This window comes from Camelus bactrianus, chromosome 17 (assembly GCF_048773025.1).
Source record: "Camelus bactrianus isolate YW-2024 breed Bactrian camel chromosome 17, ASM4877302v1, whole genome shotgun sequence".
Taxonomy (NCBI): domain Eukaryota; kingdom Metazoa; phylum Chordata; class Mammalia; order Artiodactyla; family Camelidae; genus Camelus; species Camelus bactrianus.
In genome coordinates this window covers 32,362,707-32,383,709 of record NC_133555.1, presented here as the reverse complement: position 1 = coordinate 32,383,709, position 21,003 = coordinate 32,362,707, and the positions used below count along the sequence as shown (strand labels likewise).

The 21,003-nt window shown below is 47.6% G+C and overlaps 2 protein-coding genes across 5 annotated transcripts; both read right to left on the bottom strand.

Annotated features, from left to right (window-relative positions):
• Positions 1–3,794: 3,794 nt before the first annotated feature.
• Positions 3,795–14,603, bottom strand: IQCF5 (IQ motif containing F5). Its single transcript, XM_074344789.1, has one exon. The coding sequence runs from the start codon at positions 5,889–5,891 to the stop codon at positions 5,466–5,468; it is 426 nt and encodes a 141-aa protein (XP_074200890.1). The 5' UTR covers positions 5,892–14,603; the 3' UTR covers positions 3,795–5,465.
• A 146-nt stretch (positions 14,604–14,749) lies between these two features.
• LOC105080202 (IQ domain-containing protein F1) lies at positions 14,750–20,813 on the bottom strand. 4 transcript variants are annotated; one of them, XM_010969101.3, is made up of 6 exons: positions 20,637–20,813; positions 20,269–20,320; positions 17,021–17,150; positions 16,389–16,446; positions 16,102–16,221; positions 14,750–15,206 (listed from the first exon to the last, which is right to left on the bottom strand). In XM_010969101.3, exons 4-6 carry the CDS (start codon positions 16,389–16,391, stop codon positions 14,760–14,762), a joined length of 570 nt encoding a protein of 189 aa, XP_010967403.1. In that variant the 5' UTR covers positions 16,392–16,446; positions 17,021–17,150; positions 20,269–20,320; positions 20,637–20,813; the 3' UTR covers positions 14,750–14,759. The 4 variants fall into 4 exon arrangements, with proteins under 4 accessions (XP_010967403.1, XP_045361985.1, XP_045361984.1 ...); XM_045506029.2 differs by having other exon boundaries at positions 16,389–16,546; positions 20,539–20,811; XM_045506028.2 differs by having other exon boundaries at positions 16,389–16,546; positions 20,633–20,811.
• Positions 20,814–21,003: the final 190 nt, after the last annotated feature.

The window sequence follows — 21,003 nt, the reverse complement described above, 5'->3', positions numbered from 1 at the left end:
TGGTTGGCAGTCTTTTCTCTCAGCTCTTTGAATACATCATCCCATCCCTTTCTGGCCTACAAGACTTCTGGGCTAGACACAGATAACATGGCAGGGGCATGGGTTTCTTCTATGGAATTGTTGGGCAAAACCTTCTTACTATACTGTCTCATCTAAGCCGAGGGCATGGAATTCTCCTGGACTACTTTGCAGACACTAATGAGCCCCTTTCCCCACCCTGGGTTCATAACTTGTCCCTTCCATGGATCTGGATGGCTGCTTCCTTGATGAACTGCTCTTCTCCCAGATCTCTTATTGCACCTTCAGGATGTCTGGACATGTGGCACTCCCCACAATGAGGGCCCAAAGACAAGGGCACCCCAGGGCAAATGTGGCCCCTATGTAAATGCTTAGCCTTATATCAATAATGTGTGGCACGAGGGAGCCTGTACATAAGGACATTTGGACCCATTCACAGTCACAGTCAATCAGATTAACACTGGCAAGAATAGGACGGGAAGGGGGATAGGCAGCTCCATGGGGAAGCTTTGCCTACAAGGAGGTAACCCTAGAAATTCAGCACTTTAGAAACACTAGCCCTGACCACTGGAAGTGCCCTAAATAGACTTTCAGCTTCTTTAAACTCACTGGTCAATGCAGTCATGGACAACGGATTGGCCTTGGATTAATTGCTGGCCAAGCAAAATGGCGTCTGTGAGGTCAGAAACAAAACCTGCTGTACCTGTGTCATTAATTCTGGCCAGATCCAGATGGACATCAAAAAGATTTATGAACAGGCATCACGGTTACACCACTGCAACCAGGGGTCAGACCCTAATGCCATCTGGTCCACCAGTCAGAGCACCATCCCTAGCCTTACTTGGTTCCTGCCCCTCCTGGGCCCAGGAATGGTCATACTCCTCTTCCTCTTTGGACCCTGCCTCTTTAACCTCTTGGTAAAGTCGCATCTTCCAGGTTACAACAGTTCCATGTCAAAGTGAAGGCTACACGAGGATTCCAGCCCATTCCGCCCTCTGATTTAAAACAGAAGCCATCCTGCCCCTGGGACCCTACACCAGGCATCCAAAGATTTTTTTACTCCCTGATAGGCCGGGTCCATGCCCCTACTCAGCCCTGAAGCAGCTACAGAAGACAGTCACCCCTCTGCTTCCCATAATAATATGACAGTAAAATCTCTTCGGCGGGAATGAGGCAGAAGGGAAAGGGGCGGGACACAAACGTAGATAAATGAAGAGGGGGCTGCAGCTGTTGCGATGTGATAAAGACTGTCCAGAACCAGCTGAAATCAAGGTGGCTTTTAAAATAGTTTGGTCATTGACCTTTAGCTCATTATACCTTCATTGTAACACTCAAAACCACCCCCCCTTGATGGTATAAGCAAACAAATAAAACATGTTTATAAAAGTCGTATCTTGAAAACACTGGTGTTCAACAGCTAGTAGCTTATGTGGTTCACTCCACGCAGTTAGTGTTAAAAAATTTTATGGTTATCTCCAACAGCTATTTCTGTAGTACCTGCACTTATCTTTTGTCTAACCCTAACTGAATTACCCTTTTCTCGTGGAGGTATTTATATTCAAAGTGGTGATTTCTTCCCTTAGATGTACAGGGACAGTCCCAAGTTTGATGGAGATGGACAGGTTAGTAATTTACGTACTAAGCTGAAATTTGTGCTAGCAGTTGGAGCACTAGTTCTGTGTGCCTATGAACTTAATGCTGCTTGTATCGCACTTCGACTTCATGGAGAATTAATCCCATTAAGCAAAGGCTACTAAGTTAATGGTATTTTCTGTGCAGAAATTGAATTTTTTTTCCAGCCATTAGCTAAGGAATTTTTCCAGTAGGTGCTCAGCTACTTAAAGACAACAAACCCATAAAACTATTCTCAAACATTCATCATTAGACAACTGGAGTTTTTGCTGGCTTTGTACCCTAAAATGAATAGGCTATTGAACATTCAAAAGTTTTGTAGGGTGGTAGGGAACGGGGGTGGGGGGGGTGTTCGTCAATGTTCATTTTAAAATAAAATAAATTCTTGACTTTAAAAAAAAAACCACTCCCCCCTTGCACCAAGACACCTCCGAGATGGAATATAAAAACCAAAAGTAAGTGGTCAGCCAATGCCTGGAAAACCCCCTACCTTCCCCGAAATAGTAGGAACATTTCTCTCACTCATTTGCATACGAAATTACTTAGCCCCTAAAGACCTATGACCCCATGCCCCAGGCCGCTCCCACTTTCTGAGATGGTCCGCCTTCTGCCTATGGAGTGTGTATCCCTCTAAATAAACCCACCTTTGCTTTTCTCTGGCTCGCTCTTGAATTCCTTCCTGCAACAAGCCAAGGACCCTCACTTGGTGGTCTGTCCAAATGACTCCTGCAGGTCCCGGGATGTGAGGTTTCTCTCTCCTGCAACCATGAGAGGCCTCTACCCTCCCTGTGGATCTCGATTAGGGCTGGGGCAGGGACAGGCTCTCCTCTGCACGTTGCTGGTTCCCCCACCCCCTGCTAAATTCCAAGCACCTCTGGGAAGGTATGAGGCTGAGGTCCTTCTCCAGGACAGGTTAGTGGGCATCCTGACAGCACAGCCCACAGGGACCCATTAATGGGTCATAACCTCAACACAGCATTAGCCTGCGATGCCTGGACACAGCTGTCTAGGCCTGGGGAAGGTCAGGGCTGCAGAGGCCTGGGGGGTCATTTGTCCCTCACCTGCCTCCACGCCCTGCTGCCTGCAAACCTTTGTTTTTCCAACAGGAGGCAAGTGGAACTTGGCCTGGGCGTCCCGTGTGTGTCCAAGAGACAGAAACACAAGCTGCTGGGCCATGAACACAACACAGTGATGAGATAATTAATCCACCCACCCTGCGGGCCTCACGCGAAAGGCTGCCTGCCTCCCAGGAGCTCACAGGCCAGCTGAGTGAGGGAAGGGGAAACTCTAAGGAGTCGGCCTCCTGGGTGCAGGCTGTGTCTCAGGCACACACCCCCTTATTTCAGCCTCATGAGACGTGTCATTTGGACCACGGAACAGAGACTTACCGGGAGGATAAGGCACTGAGCCAGGAAGCTGAGCTGTATTCATGCAGGCGGTCCGGAGGGAGCCCTCGGAGGCGCGAGCAGGGAGCAGGCCAGGTGGGGGTCCCTGAGGCCGTCCGGTTGGTGCTGCAGCCGGTGCTGGGTAGGATCTGCTCAGGCCTCTCCCAGCCACACAGCCTAGGCCCTGGCTTCTCCCTGTCGCCTCTGCTGCAGCCCTGGGATGTGCCCGGAACGCCAAAGCGGAGCAGCAGAATCCACCACCCAGCGCCTAGCCAGCTACCCGGCTCCAGGCCAGGCTGGGCCCGCCTCTCCACGCTGCTCGTGCCGCTGAAGCGTCGGCTCCACCCGCCCGGAGAGACCCGGAGTGAATTCAGCTGTGGCCACACGCTCCTGTCCCAGCTGGGAGAGAGGTGCTGGGGGGAGGGAGGCTCCTGCAGAGCCCAGCTCACCTGCCTGCGCTCAGAGCCCACTCTGGGGGGCTCCACAGAGCCACGCGGATGCGCTCGGTGTCCAGCGGCTCACATGTCCTGAGATGCAGCACAGAAAACCCCGTGCAATATGTACAGTGGAATAATACTCAGCCTTAAAAAAAATGAAATAACGCCATTTGCAGCAACATAAATGGACCCAGAGATTATCACACTAAATGAAGTCAGAAAGACAAAGATAAATACCATATTATATCACTTATATGTGGAATCTAAAATATGACACAAATTAACTTATTTATAAAACAGAAACAGACTCACACATAAAACAAATTGATAGTTACCAAATGGGAATGGGGGTAGGGAGGGCTAAATTGGGAGTTTGGGATTAGCAGATACAAATTACTATATATATAAAATAGGTAAACAACAAGGTGTCCCTGTATACCACGGGGTACTATATTCAATATCCTGTGGTAAACCATAATGGAAAAGAATATGAAAAGAAGAAACATGTTTTTCCTCAGCTTTCTATGAAATACAGGAAGAAAAATTATTGCTATTAGGTGTATCATTCCAAAAAATAAAAAATAAAAACAAAATACAATAAAATAAAATGACATCATGTATGCCCAGAGAAAGGTTCAGGCTCAAAAAAGACCAAGGAAGACCTTCAGTTTACACCTTACACTGATCCCCAACACAGAGACACCCTACAACAAAGGAACAATACAAAAAAAAAAGGTAAAAGCATGGAAAGGGTGAGAATCTGATCTCTAGAAAAACTGTACTATAAGATTAAAATGTCCAGTTTCCAACAACAACAAAAAATACAAGCCATACAAGCAAAAGGAAAATATGGCCCATTCAAAGAAAAGGGTAAATCAACAGAAACTGTCCCGGAGTAAGACAAGACGGTGGACTCTATAGAAAAAGACTTGACAACAATTGTCTTAAAGGTGTTCAAAGAGCTAAAAGAAGACATGAGAAAAATCAAGAAAATGATGTATGAACACAGTGGAGATATCAATAAAGAGAGAGAAAACATAAAAAGAAACAAAAAGCATTGCTGGGTTTGATGAGTATGATAACTGAATGAAAATTTCACTAAGGGATTCAGAAGCAGATTTCAGCAGAGAAAACAGAACCAGTAAACTTAAAGATAGGACAATTGAAATCATTGAGTTTGAGGAATATCCACAGTTTGTGGACTCTGTTTCTGACCATCCACAGATGAATGCATAAACAAAATGTGGTATATACATACAGTGAAATATTACTGAGCCTTAGAAAAGAATGAAATTCTGGCACATGCTACAACATAGATGAACCTAGAAGACCTTATGCTAAGTGGAATAAGTCAGTCACAAAAGGATAAAGATTGCATGATTCCACTCATATGAAGCATTTAAATAATCCAGTTCATAGAGACAGAAAGTAGAGCAGGGGTTGCCAGAGGCTGGGGGAGGGGAGAATGAAGAATTATTGTTCAACAGCACAGAGTTTCAAGTTCGCAAGATAAAGTTCTGGAGGTGGATGGTGGTGACAGTTGCACAACAGTGTAAATATACTTACTGTCACTGAGCTGTATATTTAAAAATAGTTAAAGTGTAATTTTATGTTATGTATATTTACCAGTTTTTTCATAGTAGTTTTAAAGACTTTGGGGAAAAGAACAAAAGATGACACAGGCTTCCCTGTTGCACAGCGACATCGGGGCGCCATTTACACAGACCACACTGTGAAGGAGTCTCCCTAGAGCTGGCAGCCCTGGAAGACCTGGCAGCCCTGAAACCCCAACTCTCCTACCCACGGAGACACTGCTGATCAACACAGGCCCTGCTCATCCAGCACCAGACTCAAATCCTCCACACTAGACCCAGACTACCCCTGCCACTTCCTCAGAGCCTATTTATGAGATGCCACGTATCTGCCATCATTAGCTCAATGACATCCTTGAAATGGCTGCAAAGAGCTGGGGACACACATATAGCAGACCTGGTCATTCCTTTATTGGAAGGGGTATGCTTTGTTGAACTCTACAAGCTTGCGAGCCCAAAGAGATTTCAAGTTGAAGATTCAGGTGGTTTTCTTTGAGGTTGTAATGGCCCTGAATAAAGCCCCGGGTGTGGCAGCTATGCCAGCGCCAATAGACCTGGATGATGCGGACAGCGTGGAGCAAACGGCAGTAACGAAGGCGGATGCACCACATGCGGACCCAGGACTGCAGTTTCACAGCTGCCCATTCTTGCCGCGCATACAATTCTAGGGACGCCCACCGCCTCTTCTCCAGCAGTTTCGCCAGCTTCTGTTTCCACCAGCACTGAATAATCCACGCCCTGAGCGCCGCGTGCAGCAGCGTCCGGCGCACCAGGGTGCCCCGCCACCAGGCCTGGATAAACACGGCCGCTTTGTCTTCTCCCAGCATCACGATCCTTACTTTGGGGCCTTGCAAGAGAAAACAGGGGACCGTTGGGAAACCCGTATGTTGCGGCCCCACGTCTGCCAGGAAGGGGCCCCGATCCTCTAACAACAATCACCCCTTTCTCTGACGGTCAGGAGAGCTGTGATGGGCAGCGGCTGCACCTCAGAGGTAAGAGATATCTCGCTTCTGCCACTCTCTGATTAACCGACACGGACACATCATCTTACCCTCTGAGTCTCAGGGTCTCCAGCTGTAAAATGGAGGTACCCTGCACTTGCTACCTTCACCGGCTTTACGTGGAACTGGCTGACCATCTAGACAAGAATACTCTGATCTAGAGGGGAAACAGAGACAACTTTAACCCGGGCCTCAACACAAGCCTGAGATCCACATCTCTACCCTTCAGACCCCTCTCATATGCTGACAAAGTGACATCCTTGTTCCCCTGCCCCCTCACCTGTGACTTCAAGTTAAAACTGCAACCTACTATCTCTCCTCTGCCTCACCAAAATACTGAGATTCCTCCACCTCACATGCTCTATTAAGAGCTTAACACAATTAACACACACATCAGTACAAAGACACGTGCACACACATGCACACACACAGACACGATCCACTCTTCCTTGACCTTTGCATCCCCCAAACACAGTCCCCACTTTGAGCTCTCAACCCTGCATGGTCTGGGCTCACGCTCCTTGCCCTCGTCCTTGGCACAATCTGCACACCTTGGTTAGACTCACATCTCTCAGCCTAAGGAGGAAATGGGGGGAAAGAACAGCCAAGGAACAGTCGATCCCTGTTCATTTCCTGCTCTGTGACGGTGGCCATTCATCCCACTTTGCCTGGCACATGCTGGGTTTATGCCTGTTGTCCTGGTGTAATGTTGATAAGTGCCCTTTCACTCACTGAAGCATCTCTCTTTGGACAACAAATTACACGCTCACAGACCTTTGGGTCACTCCACTAGACCATGAGGGTCAGAGGGTCAGAGATGTCACAAGTCAAGGCTGTCCCCAACAGTACAGCCTGGCTCCATCTACCCACGGAGCAGAGGGAGGGAAGTGGCAGAGGTGTGGGTAGGTTGTTGCGGGTGGAGTCCCTTCCTCTTCTCTCCTTTGCTCCTTTAAGTTCTGTTCTATCAATGCGATTTCATCGTTATCATTGACTATACTTTGGAAGGTTTTCTGTCCTTATCAGAGACAAAAACATGAAAGTAAGGGTGCTTTCCCCAGCACTAGGTGCCAAGGTGCCAAGTCAACCACACACTAGGCTTCCTGGACTTTCGTAGGATCTCCAACATGGCGAAGGGATCCCCTCCAGAGGTAACTCTGGGACATGTACTGCCCTCCAGAAAGTCTGGGGAAATCGGACTGTCTCTTACAAAACATCAAATGCCCATGCCTTGGGGTGGATGTCAAATGCCCTCAGGTCTGCACTCTACCAAATTACCCACGGTTAGGATGCTTAAGGGCTAGATGTTCCCATCGCTTCCAGGTCTGTTCTCCTTCCAGCCACAGCTCTGGCAGGAAGAGGGGAGGAGGGGATGGTCGTGATGTCATAAGGGCACCTATGACTCAGGCACCAGCATGGCTCCCAACAGTTGAGCCCCTTCTAAGGAAAACCCAGAAGATCCTTTCTTTCCTACCTAAGTAGCTAGAGTTCCGGCTACAAAAAATATCCCCAAATACTGACCCATTCACACCAAAATGTATAGTGATACTCATTAAAGCCTGGCTGGTATTCATTAAATGGGTTTCAATTCATTTAAACAATGGCATACCAAGTATCAATTAGAAGGAATGAGTGTGCTCTGTATTTACTGATACAGAAGAGTGTACAAGATCTAGCAAGTTTATCAGATCAAGATGAACTCAGTATAAGCATATATATATATATACACATGTCTTGTAAAGGCATTATTTTAAAAGGCAGTGGAGTCGCAGGTGGTATAGCTCAGTGGTAGAGTGCGTGCTTGGCATGCACGAGGTCCTGGGTTCAATCCTAGTGCCTCAGTTTAGAGGGAGGGAGGGATACATAGATGGATAGATAGGTAGGTGATGCAAATTAGGAAGATATCCACAAAAATTAGCAATGATCATCTCTGATGAGGATACCTGAGGTGAGAGAACAGAGTAAACTTCCTTGCTGTGGCCACACCCCCTATATCTTGCCTGTCTGTCAGTCACCTAATTATCAGGCCCCAGGGAGAGCAAGACCCACACAGGCCAGAGAAGCCATAAGCTCCCAGGACCAGCTAGGGCCCCCATCTTGAGCTCAGTTGGCCTCAAGCACTCTCCTGCCTTCTTCCCCTGAGGGCCAAGGTCACAGTCAGGAGATGGGGGAGGGTCAGCCACTGCAGATGCAAGGTCTCACTTTTGCTACCTCCTGGCCTCTGAAGACCCACCTGGTCATCGTGAGGTCCTGGATACCTCTCAGGGCCATAGCACCAGGGGTCACTGAGATGTGCATTTGCAAAGTGTGGGGTGGGTATGGAGGAAGTCGATGTGGGGCTATGGGGTGAGTGGATGTGGAGAAGAGGAGGAGGCCATTTAAGGGGGTGTCAATGTGAAGTTAATGGGATGCGGGGGTGGGAAGGACAAGAGTGAACTGGAGACTGGGGGGAAATAGTGGAGTATGACACATGGGACAGTGAAGGTACCAGAAGCATCTGTTTGAAGATAAAGGCATTGGCCAGGCCCCTGGGAGACCCGCATCAGTTTAATGCCTCCCTTAGTCTGGCCCCTAGTCACCACATTCTGCTGTTCCTGGTAATAATAATGGCGTGATGACGTTCAACCCACTTCACAGATGAGGAACCTGAGGTGCAGAGACCTTACATGGCTTACTCTGGTCTCACAGCTGATCAGTCCTGGAGCTGGCGCTTGGTCCCAAAGCTGCCCTACTCCGAGGCTCCACTGTGGACCACTACACCTTGTGGACTCCAGCACCCCTATCTCCTCCAGCACTCTGATTCTCTTTGTTTATAGGAAAAAACACTAAGAAACCTCCATTGAATCTTTAAAAATTACCTAAGCAAAAGAAGCTCAGACTCTGAAGGGGGCACACGATGTGAATCACACATTTGTGGTGCAGAAAGGAAAAGTATTATCCATGGGGACAGAACAACAGTTGCTCAGACTTGGGGGGTTGGACGTGCATAGGAACTTTGTGGATAATGGAATGTTCTGTATTTTGACTTTCATGGTGGCCACATAGGTGTGTAAATTTGTGAGGATAAAATCAATGAATTACACACCTAAAATGATACATGTCACGTGTATCCAAATTACACCTCAATGAAATTTGATTGCAACGCCTTCATCCACGTTGGCTGTAATGCATACAGCCTTGTAGGATCTGAGTGTGTTGGAGGTTGTAGGGGAGGGGTTCGAGTCCCTTTACTCCAAGGGCACAGGACAGATCTCACATATGGAGCCCAAGGGAACAAGGGCTGGGTCTCAGGATGGAGGTAGGCAGACAGGGGTGAGGCCCGGGTGAGACAGGAGGGAAGGAGGCAGAGCACAGCAATTAAAAGAATGACACAGCAATTAGCACCAAGAGAGCGGAAGATTCAACTCCCAGGAGACCTTGAGGCCCAAGATGGTGGGAGATTCAACCTCCAGGGGACCTTGAGCTTCATTAAACCCATTGTAAAGTATTAGTATGGTGAATGACCCACCTGCATAACAGTGAGAGGTCAAAAAGAGGGCGGTGGCCCAATTCCTAGGAATCTGCGCCCCTTCTCCAAAGTAGCTGGAATAATCCTCCCACTTGCTAGCATATAAAAACTAGCAACACTGCTCTCTCTGCTTTCTGAGATGGCCCACATTCTGTCTATGGAATAAATCTCTAAACAAATGTACTTTCACTCAACTATGGCTCGCTCTTGAATTCTTTCCTACATAAAGCCAAGGACCCTCACTTTCGTGGGATGCATCCCAGGGACTCAACCCAGACCTGGAACATGGCCTCGTACTCCCTCATTTTTTCCTGTATTACAGTGAAAAGATGAATGAATGGACTCCACCCCCAGAGCCCACTATCCTTCCCCGACGAGGTCTTGGCAGCTGGCTTTGAGGTTAGGTCCAAGACCCCATCGTGGCCCAACTTGCATCCTTGCTCTAGGGCTTGGGGGGGGGGTGTCGCCCACAAAAGACTCTTCCTCTTTGGAAAATACTTGAATACCTAGTGGTCCCCAGCCCAACTCTGACCCCAGTGTGGGCGCTGGAGACCTGGAGCCACAACAGAACCCGAGTTTACCTCACCAGGAGAGGGGCCCTGGCCCAAGAGACACATTCACTTACATTGGGCGTCAGATCTGGGAGGTCTGGAGGGTCTCCATATTGGTTGTTCAGGGTGTTGTGGGATCGGGGGAGTTCAAGACTGGATAGTCCTGGGTAGCTGACATAATTCAACTCCTAACACCAACCATAAGAGTCGCCAGTTGCAGGCTTCGCCTTAGGAAAGGTCATACCTCAGTCTAATGTCTTCCCTGTGGCCAAAGGCGATTCCCAGTACAGGACACAGCAGTGACCCAGCAGCAGCCGATATTCCCAAGAGCTGCGGGATGAGTCATCAGCTAAGAGAGGGTCTACTTACTACATTCACACAATCACTACCGCCCACCCCTTCACATCACTCAGAGGTACTTGCTTTCCATAGCAAGCTTTCACCAAGTTAAAAAACAGCTTCTTTGGGATTCAGGTGGTCTTGTCTCCTGGGAAGACTTAGAAGAGGGACAAACTTCAGTCCCTACTGCTCCAGTTTATTTTGAAGCCATTACTCACACTCCTTTCCCTCCTTCCTCCACCACCCTTTCTAGAATCCCCCTCACCTTTGACTAGCATTTCTGCCAATCTAGGCAGTGTCTGAAGGGGAGCAGTGATTCAGACCCTCATCCCTCAGGGATCGGGTTCTCTGGTCACCACGTACTTCTTAAGCCATGGCTGTATGCGTCTACCATTACACCTGGGAAGCAAAAGCATCGAGAGATCTTCCAATGAATCACTCAAGCAGCATCCTTAGTCTTCCCTACCCCCATAGTGTAGCCGCAGCCCCCTCGCCTGCTCCTCAGAATCAGGGTTAATTATCCCTGCCAGTATGGTGACCCCTTTCATCATCTGCTTGTCTCCTGACAAAATGAGTCTGAAGTGACCAGGTCACAGCTAGAGCTTTAAGTTTAACAGGACTCCTACTATGACCCCTAATGACTGCCTTCGCTGTCTACAACTAGAACCTCCAGTGAGATGGAGCCTCAAGTTGCAGGGACAGAAAGGACAAACACACAAGCGGACCAGTACAAGGTATGGTCACAGGGGCACACCATTTCCATGCATCAGTTCTGAGACACATACCTCCTACCTGTTAGGGACTCAGCACCGTGATAATGGGCGTGGATTTGGGGCTTGGGTTCGCAAACTACAGCCTGTGGGTGAGGCAGGCTCTTTGCAGCTGAAGCAATCCCTGAAGGGGCTGACGGCTGCAGTCAGCACTCCCAGGAGCTGAGACAAGTCTTTCCTTGAAGGGGAGTCTGAGTAGTGCATCTCCACATCCACCATAAGCAAGATCTGTTTGAGCCAGCGTGAGTCTCATTTTTTAATGGGGGATATTACTAACTCACATTTATTGATACCTAATATGTAAGGACTTATTCCCATCTTACTTTGTGCGTTAAATCTATCATTTTTTTCTTATGGTCTGTTTTTCTTTCCTTATCTTTTGTTAGATTAAGTTTTCAGTGAGTTTTGAGATTGGTGAGTATTTTCCCCACTACTGCTTTAGAAACTGTGGCAGAGACTGCTGAGTTGCTCACCCATATCCACACCTCACTTACTCCTCACCAAAAGATATGCCAGTTTATTGGGGTTGGCAACATGCTTACTTAAATGAATGACATTTCCCAGCCTCCCTTGCAGTTGGAAGGGTCATGATACTCACTGGCCAATGAGATGTTGCTGGATGAGTTTTTTGGGAAGCTCTTTAACAACTCAAATGGTTGGATTTTTTTTTTTTTTGCCATTTCACCTTTTTAAATATTTTATTTATTATTGTATTTTTTGTTTTGGGGGGAGGAGGTAATTAGGTTTATTTTTTTAGAGGAGGTACTGGGGAATTGAATCCAGGGCCTTGTGCATGCTAAGCATGTGCTCAAGCACTTGAGCTACACCCTCTGGCCCCTTTGCCCTTGTACCTTAACCCTATTCTCTGAAATACAGACACGATGGCCAGCACTCTGGTAACTACTTTGAGATTATGAGGACAAGGGTCACCTCCCTGAGATGGTGGGGAGGGAGTGAGATAATAGTAGCTTAGTCCCATGATGGTATCCCATACAAGGCCTGGGCTGCCCACTCTCAGATTTCTTTTATGTGATGTAAAAATTTCCAATTTTTTCGACTCACTATATTTTAGAGTTCTGTTAGCTGAACACAGTTTCTAATTTATATGGTTATACATCTTATCCCTTTTCCTCTGATAAGACTTACACTTAAACACGTACTTAATTTTACATTGTGGAGTTCTTGGAGCAAATCAGTACATCGCTCTTCTGCCCCAAGCACATAAGAACTTTACCCCAATTTTCTTTTCTCTACCCATTGCCTCCAGCAACCTCCCATGTCAGTATCTTCTAAACTGCTATACATATTTTTAGAGAAATATGCATTCTTATAGGAAAATCTTGTCTGCAACAATAAATTTTACACATTTAGGGGAAGGGTGTAGCTCAGTGGCACTGTATGCTTAGCATGCAATCAATCCCCAGTACATCTATTAAAATAAATAGGAGAAAAGTATAGCTCAGTGGTAGTGTGTGCTTAGCATGCACGAGGTCCTGGGTTCAATCCCCAGTACCTCCACTAAAAATAATATTAATTAAAAAATACATAAAGACCTAATTACACCCCCCCAAAAAATAAATTTTATAAATCCATACTCACTACTTCTCATGTCATTCTCCTGGATTTGTTTTTGTCACAGAATTCATTTCCCAGAAAGACTTTCAGAGACTTTTGATGTAAACTTTGAGTTAGTAAGTCTTTGAATGAGTGAAAATGGTTTTTTGTTTTGCCCTTACCCTTGAATAATGTGTTAGGTCGTCTATCAGTCAGTCTTTTCTTGCAGAGCCCTGAGGATGTCACTCCGCTTTCTCCTTGCACCAGCATTGCTGCTGAGAAAGCCGATCGCAACCTGAAACTTATTCTTTAGTGGATAGTTTTGCCAATTTTCTTTCTCTCTAAATATTCAGTTATTTTCTCTTCATCAGCTATGAGATTGTGCTGCAACCTGTTGGGAGCTCCATCTGTTTTCCTTCACCTTTTGAGGGCAATCAATCCGTCTCTAAGCTCTGGGAGGCTCATTAATACTTTGAATGTTCCTGCTCTCCATCTCTGTTCTCCCTTTCTCAGGAACACTAATTCAACTACGACTGGAACTTCTGGGTTTTTATTTCCTATTTTTAGCCTCTTCATTTCTCTGCCCTTTGGTGCTAAATTCCAGGAGGATTTCTCACGTCAAATTTTCCACTCTCCAATCTGCACCTTAGTTACATCCACTCTGCTCTTTATCCCATCCGTCAGGTTTTAATTTGAACACTGTTTTATTCTAAGATCTATAAATGACTCTTTTTAATAACACTTTACTTGTTTGTGGCCAAGATATCTTCTCCCATTCACTGAGAATATTAATTTCACTTCTTTAAATTGCCTTCTTAGTCTTTCCATTGGCCACCATGTTTCTGATTGGTGAATTTTCATGCTGTTGGTTTCCTCCCAGGCTTGGTGATTCCTGGTTGGGTGCTCATCTTTGTTTTGAGAATCCTCCCGTGCCTGCTGATGCCATGTCCCTAATTCCACAGACTGAAGGCGAGGTGTGGGGTGGGCTGAATTCGGTCTGAGTCATTAGACTGGGCAGTGCAACACAGGTGCACCTGGTGGGGAGAGCCACCATGGAAGAACAGAATAGGGTGTGGATTTCCTAAGAGCAGGAAGAAAGTGTTGGCAAAGGAGGGGTGCCCAGCACAGAACCCGGGCAGGGGAAAGAGGGGGGCCTGCTGGCAGCGTCAGAACCCATGCAGGGAGAAGAGTGTCAGACCACCAGTTGAGCCATGAGCTGGACCCAGGCAGTGGAGGTCTGTCACCCCCTTCCGTCCTTGGAATGTACGTTCTGCCCAACATTCCCAGAGGCACTTTCAAGGATGCAGCGTTAAGAGAGCATGTTGTTGTTGAGAACATCTGGATGGTACACATGATGACTGCATCCCAGTAAGGCCTCTATTCAAACTTTCAAGATTCTGGCAAGCAAGTACCGAGATCTACTTGTCTGTTGCCGCCCAAGAGAAGACTTGAAAGTTCCCCTACTTAGTAAACCTGCCACTTACCAATCTGATGTGGTCTGCTTCTTTCTTCGGTCTTTTCTTGCCCTCTTGAGTACCGGAACCAATTTATGAACCAACAGGAGCCACAATCAAGAGCTTGGGGTGGGTGGGCTCCTCTCAATCAGGGGGTGGGGAAATGAGCCCTGAGCAACCAGACCCAGGTGGGTGAATTCCAGGCCAGTGTGCTGCCATTGGCATCACAACACTCACACAACCTTGCAGAGAGGAACCATGTGCACAGACCAAGCATGAAAGATGCTCCCCAAGTTGGTGACATGGCAGATCTGTACCCTCAACTTTCCTACCTATGTCAGACACTGCTAGTCAATCACAGTCTCTGCTCAGTCTGGACAAGGGCGGACAATCGTCCTCCCTGACAACCTTGGGGCCTCAGAAAACCCCTGCTGGTTCCTCAGAGCTAGCCTATGAGATGCCAAGTATTTGCTATCAATGGCTCTGACCAGCATCAAGCAGAGAGGCTGGGAAAGATCACTTCACTGCTTTATTGGAAGGGGGATACACTCTGTCACAATGCAAGGCCCTGAGCCCAGCAAGATCTCGAGTTCGAGATGCAGCTGGTTGGCCGTGACTCTGTAGTGGCCCTTGATGAAGCCCCGGGAAGCGCAGGAGTGGCACCTCCAGTAGGCCTGGATGATGCGGGCAGCACTGAGCAAACGGCAGTAGCGCCGACGGATGCGCCACATGCGGACCCAGGACTGTAGCCTGACTGCTGCCCACTCCTTCCGAGTAAAGATCTCCAGGGCTGCCCGCCGCCTCCTTTGGTCCAGCTTCACCAGTGTTTGCTTCCACCAGGACTGAATGATCCACACCTGGAGTGCCGCGTGCAGCAGCGTCCTGCGCACCAGGGTGCCCCGCCACCAGGCCTGGATCTTGACTACTTCTGGATAACTGACAGGAGGCCTATTTGGGGTTCTTGGGATCTAGTAAGAAAAAAGAGGAGACATTTGGAGAATATACCCCACCCCCTCCAGCCCCAGGGTGTACCAGTAAGGGACCCTGATGCCCTATCAGCAATCAGCCCTTCTTCTGAACCTCAGGAGAACTGGGCAAGACACTGGCAAGAACCAGAAGACCAGGTACTTGCCCCATCTCTGCTCCCGTCTAGTTAATGAACACAAACATATCACATTAAGCTCTGAATCTCAGAGTTCCTGTCTGTAAAATGGAAGTATATCTGTCCAGGCTACCCAGTTTTACATGGGTCAAGTTGGCCACCTGAGGGCAATAATGCCATGATCAAATGGTTATCATATTCCACCTGAGCCTGCCTACTTGACCAGGACCCATGACCCTTCCCCTTAGACCCCACCCACCTGCTGGAGCATCGGCATCCTTTGTTAATCCTACCCTTTAATCCTTGACTCCAGCTCCAATCCACAACCTGCTCTCTTCCTCTGTAATACCACAGTATTAAAGGTTTCTCCCACGTCATAAAGTTCTACCTCTCACCTCTTCCCCATCTTCACTTCTCTTGACTTTCACACTTGAAACCTTCATGAGAGAGCAAACGTACATGCACACATTCAAACACCGCCCCCCAATGATTAAGCCCAGCTTCCCATATGGTGGCCATTCCATTCTGCAAACAGAGCTCCCACATTCCCACCCCCAGCCCTGCGGCATCTGGGTGGGGGGATCATACTCTACTGGGTCTATTGGTAGCACCATCCACTCCCTTTGTCACAACTATATTTTGGGGAAAGAACACAGACAAAAATGAGTTTATTCCTGTTCTTAGCTCTGAAACCTACAAAAGAAACTAGCAACCAGCATAAGACACAAAACCAGAGACTTCCAAGTCAGGGCTCCTCCTACCTCCGCCTTCTTCTCTAAGGTCGGTGGTGGTGCTTGCACTGGCGGTAAAGAGGTCAGCCCCTCATTCTTCAGAGGCTCATTTTCAGCCTGTTCATTTATTGTTTTAGGCTGGTCCTTCTCCTGCAATCAGCAGTTAGGGGAAAGGCACGAGTGAGGCTCAGTAACCCACACAGACCCAGGTTCCAGGGCTTCCCAGAGTATGCAGATGTCAGGGGGATCCTCTCATCCCAAGAGATCTATGGGGTCATCCCTAAAGAGTCTAGTGTGTGGGTCTCTCTCTTACTCACCATTGGTCCCACATGGATTGGGTGTAGATGGTTCAAATCCCCTCAGGTCTGTGTTCCTCTAGCCATGGCATAGAGACAAAGAATGGAGAAGGGAGACCTATGATGTCATAAGGGCACTTATGACTCAAGCACCTGGATGGCTCCCAATAGTTGAGCCCCTACAAGGAGAAGACAGAAGTGCTGTCTATTCTTTTCTGCTGGAAATGGCCAAAGCCCTGGCTCCAACAGCAAGACACCAGAAATGGTGGCCTACTGATGTGAAGGTGGATAGTCGGTCATTGGTGACTTCCCCAGTTGGTAAAATTGGGCATTGATCTTATGGTTTACAGTCCATTCATACAATAGACTACAACATAACTATTGAAAAATAATGAATTTGATCTATATGTACTGATGAAAAAGTGTACCCAAGATGTATGTAAGTGAAAAAGTTGAACATCATTATGACTCCATTGATGTAAATAAAACCATGAAGGTACATAATTATACATATACGTTATAAATGCAGATGAAGGGGGAGGAAGGTATATTTGCCAAACCGCTACCAATGACTGTCTTAGACCCATCCATGCAATGCCCAGGGAATTCTGTGAGGCCCCCAGGAGCAGCCATTCACCCACATACTCCCCTACCTGTGGCAGACTCCCTGTGTGGGCCCCTGAGGATGGCAAGTAGGAGACGTTGCAGATGATTCATGAGCATGCGTAGAAAGCCGGTCCACTCTGCAGGGTCCGGAGAAAGCACACAGGCTTGAGCACCACCCTAGGGAAAGCAAAGGAGGCTATCAGAATCCCACCTGGCTTTGGGGGATTGAGGGAAGGCACACATTCTTAAGAACTCCCTACCCCACCCTCAGAAGGAACATGAAGTGTGGAGCAGGTGTATCCACAGAAAAGCTCAGAGAAAGCCTCAGATTCCCTCCTAGGAATTCTGACAGAAAAAGAAAGGAGCAGAAAGCTAATTTAAAGAAATAATAGCTGAGAACATCCAAATCCAGCAAGAGATTTAGGCATCCAGTTCATGACACTCATAGGTCCCCCAGGTTCAATCCAAAGCCATATTATAGTAACACTGTCTAAAATCTCATCTCCTTGTGACTACAATGAAACCACAACTGATTGCCAAACAACCATTAAAAAAAAGACTGGAATCTAGCAAAAAATATCGTATTCAACTGGAAACGTAAAGGGGGAACCACAGCAGGACGGTAGGAAGGACATGCTCACAATATAATCGGGCCCCATACCCCCAGGTGGGTGATCCACAAGCTGAAGAATAATTAAGTCGCAGAGGGCCTCTCACAGGAGTGAGAGCTCTAAGCCCCATGTCAGGCTCCCCAGGCCAGGAGGAGGAGGAGACCCCAGGACATCTGGTTTTGAAGCTCCTGGGCTTAGCTCCAAGAGCCCCACAGGACTGGAGGAAACAGAGACTTCATTCTCTGGGGAAGCATACACAGAATCTCATGTGCACCAGGTCCAAGGGCAGAGGCGGTAATTTCATAGGAACCGGGGCCAGACCTGCCTGCTGGTTTTAGAAGGTCTCCTGGGGACTTAGGGGACAGCTGCAGCTTGCCCAGGAGACATAAAGGCTGGTGGAGGACTTTCCAGGAGTGTTCATCTACATGTGCTTTCCTAGAGGCTGACATCTTGACTGGATCATTAGCACCAAGACATAGCCCCAACACCCTGTAGGGAAGCCTCAGGCCAAACATCACCCGTCAACAGACTTCCTAAGCCACAAACGCCTCTAGACACGGCCCTACCCCACAGAGGTCCAGGACTAAGCTTTACCTGTCAGTGGGAACACACACACACTTCTGCCAGGAAACCTGCATAAGGCGCTAGTCCAGCCTCATCCACCAGAGGGCAGACACCAGAAATAAGAAAACAGCAGCCCCAAAGCCTGTGGAAGGAATCCACAAACCCAGTCCAGACTCTGCCCTGGGACCCGCTGGACCGTGGCCCTTGGATGACAAGAGAAGAGTGTACTCCTGGGACGCACAGGACGTTTCCCACAGAGGGCCACCTCTCTCTAAGGTTGACAAATGGAACTAACTTACCTCAAAATACAAATAGAAAGATAGACAATATGAAGCAGCAGAGGAATATCTCCCAGGCCAAAACACAAGATAAAATCCCAGAAGAAGAAATAAGTGATGAGGAGATAGGCAATTTATCTGAGAAAAAGTTTAAAGTAATGATGGCGAAGATGTTCAGAGAACTCAAGAGGAGTACAGGTGCACAGAGTGAAGTTTTTAGCAAAGAGTTGAAAAATATAAATACCAAAACAGAGCTGAATAAAATCACTGAAATGTGTAACACACTAGAAGGAATCAAGAATTGACTAAATAAGGCAGAAGAACGGATCAATGAGCTAGAAAACAGATTAGTGGAAATCATTAGAACAGAACAGAGAAAAGAAAAAAGAATGAAAAGAAATGAGGATAGTTTAAGAGAACTCTGGGATAACGTGAAGCACGCTATTCGCATCATGTGGGTCCCAGAAAAAGGAGAGAGAGAGAAAAGGCCCAAAAAATTTTTTGGAGAGATAGTAACTGAAAACTTGCCCAACTTGGGAAAGGAAACAGTCACCCAAGTCCAGGAGGCACAGAGAGTTTCACACAGGATCAACCCAAAGAGGAACACACCAAGGCACACGGTAATCAAATTGACAAAAAATAAGGACAAGGAGAAAATATTAAAATTAGCAAGAGAAAACCAACAAATAACACACAAGAGAACTCCCATAAGGTTATCAGCTGATTTTTCAGCAGAAACTCTACAGGCCAGAAGGAAATAGCACAATATATTTAAAGTGATGAAAGGGGAAAACTTACAACTAAGAATACTCAATGCCACAAGGCTCTCGTTCAGATTTGATGGAGAAACCAAAAGCTTCACAAACAAAAGCTAAAAGATTTCAGCACCACCAAACCACCTTTACAACAAATGTTAAAGGAACTTCTCTAGTCATCAAACCATAAGAAAAGAGAACAAAAGAAGAAAGAGAAAAAAAAAAAAAAAAAAAAAAAAAAAGATCTACAAGAGATTGCTTTGGCTGTTCCGGGCCTTTTATGGTCCCATACAAATTTTGGGAATTGTTCGTTCTAGTTCTGTAAAAAACGTATTTTGACAGGAGTTGCACTGGATTGCTTTGGGTAGTACGGCCATTTTGATAAGGTTGATTCTTCCAATCCTAGAGCACAAGGTATCTTTCCAATTTTTTGTATCTTCAGTTTCTTTCATCAGTGGTTTTACTGTTTTCAGAGTACAGGTAATCTCCTTGGTTGAGTTTACGTCTAGGTATTTTATTGTTTTTGATGCAATGGAAATATTTATACCAGGTATAAAACTCCGGTTTTTGAAGTGAAAAGAAAAAAAAAGTAAATGCAGGACTGCAAATGATACAGTATTTTTCTTTTTTATGGGTGAGTTGTATTCCACTACATATATATGCTGCATTGTCTTTGTCCACTCATCTATTGATGTGCACTTGGGATGCTTCCATACCTTGGCAATTATAAATAATATTGCCATTAATAGGAGGGTGTATGTATCTTTTTGAATTAATTCTTATTTTGTGGTTGGCTTTATTCCTTTGATAGAGATGTAAGTTTAAAAACCTAAAGCTCTAAACATTCTTGGAAACAATAAACAGTACATACACGTAAGTTTTTTAAAACATGGGTATATTGTATGTATGTATTTACATGCAATGCATTGTTATGTGCAAATTATAACAATTCTACCTCATAAAACTGAAAAATGAAAAAACTGTCTAAAATTAAAGACAAAAAAGAATTTTAAAAGCAGCAAGGGGAAAAAGAAAGTTCATACATACAAAGAAAGTTCCGTAGGAAATGAATTTCCCGCAAGCTTACCTGAGCCATGGCTCCAGCAGGGCCCACGGGGAACAGGAGAGCAAACGCAGGGCTGGCAGGGAGAGAACAGAACTGAGCGCGCGGGCTGGAGGAACAGGGCCCCGGCCTGGCTTCCCGTCGCTCCGCATCCACCGCCCTCGTCACACGGTCCAGGCGCCGTCACAGCCCCGTCCCGCCACGGCCCCGTCCCGCCAAGGCGCGGGCTCCGAGCCCGGAGCTGACCCGCGCGCAGCGCCACCCCCCTTAACGGGCCCAGCTCGGGTCTTCCACCTGCGCGCCGGCCTGGCAGGCCTGGTGTCCGCGAGCTCGGGATGGAGCCGAGCCCAGCGCACTCCGGCGTGGCTCGGGCAGGGCCGGCCCTCACCTACCCCAGCCCGCGCGGTCAGGTTCTCGGCTCTGCGATAGGGACCCGGCGACAGCGCCCCGCAAACCGCGCCTTCCAGAGCCTCAGGGACCAACCGCCACTAAGCCGCAGGCCTGGAACAGCTTTGCTACCCAGGGTCCACCGCGGCCTCCGCGCGGACGCACCCACGTACTACAACTACCAGGACGCCCCGTGCACAGGAGGCGCAGCGCCAGGGCCCAGGGAAGCCACACTTCCCAGGTTCCACCGCGGCCTCCGCGCAGGCGCCCAGAGCACAATTCCCAGTACGCCCCGCGCGCACGAGGCGCAGAGCGCGGGCCTCGGGCAGCCACGCTTCCCAGGGTCGACCGCGGCCTCAGCGGGAGGCCAGG

What these genes read in the sequence shown, in the direction of transcription:
- LOC105080202 (XM_010969101.3), bottom strand. An exon ending in CCTTAGAGAAGAAGGCGGAG is followed by an intron (nt 15,207 to 16,101) that starts GTAGGAGGAGCC and finishes TTTTCTTACTAG; the next exon opens with ATCCCAAGAACCCCAAATAG.
- IQCF5 (XM_074344789.1), bottom strand. Translation starts at nt 5,891, where the DNA reads ATGCTGGGAGAAGACAAAGCGGCCGTGTTTATCCAGGCCTGGTGGCGG.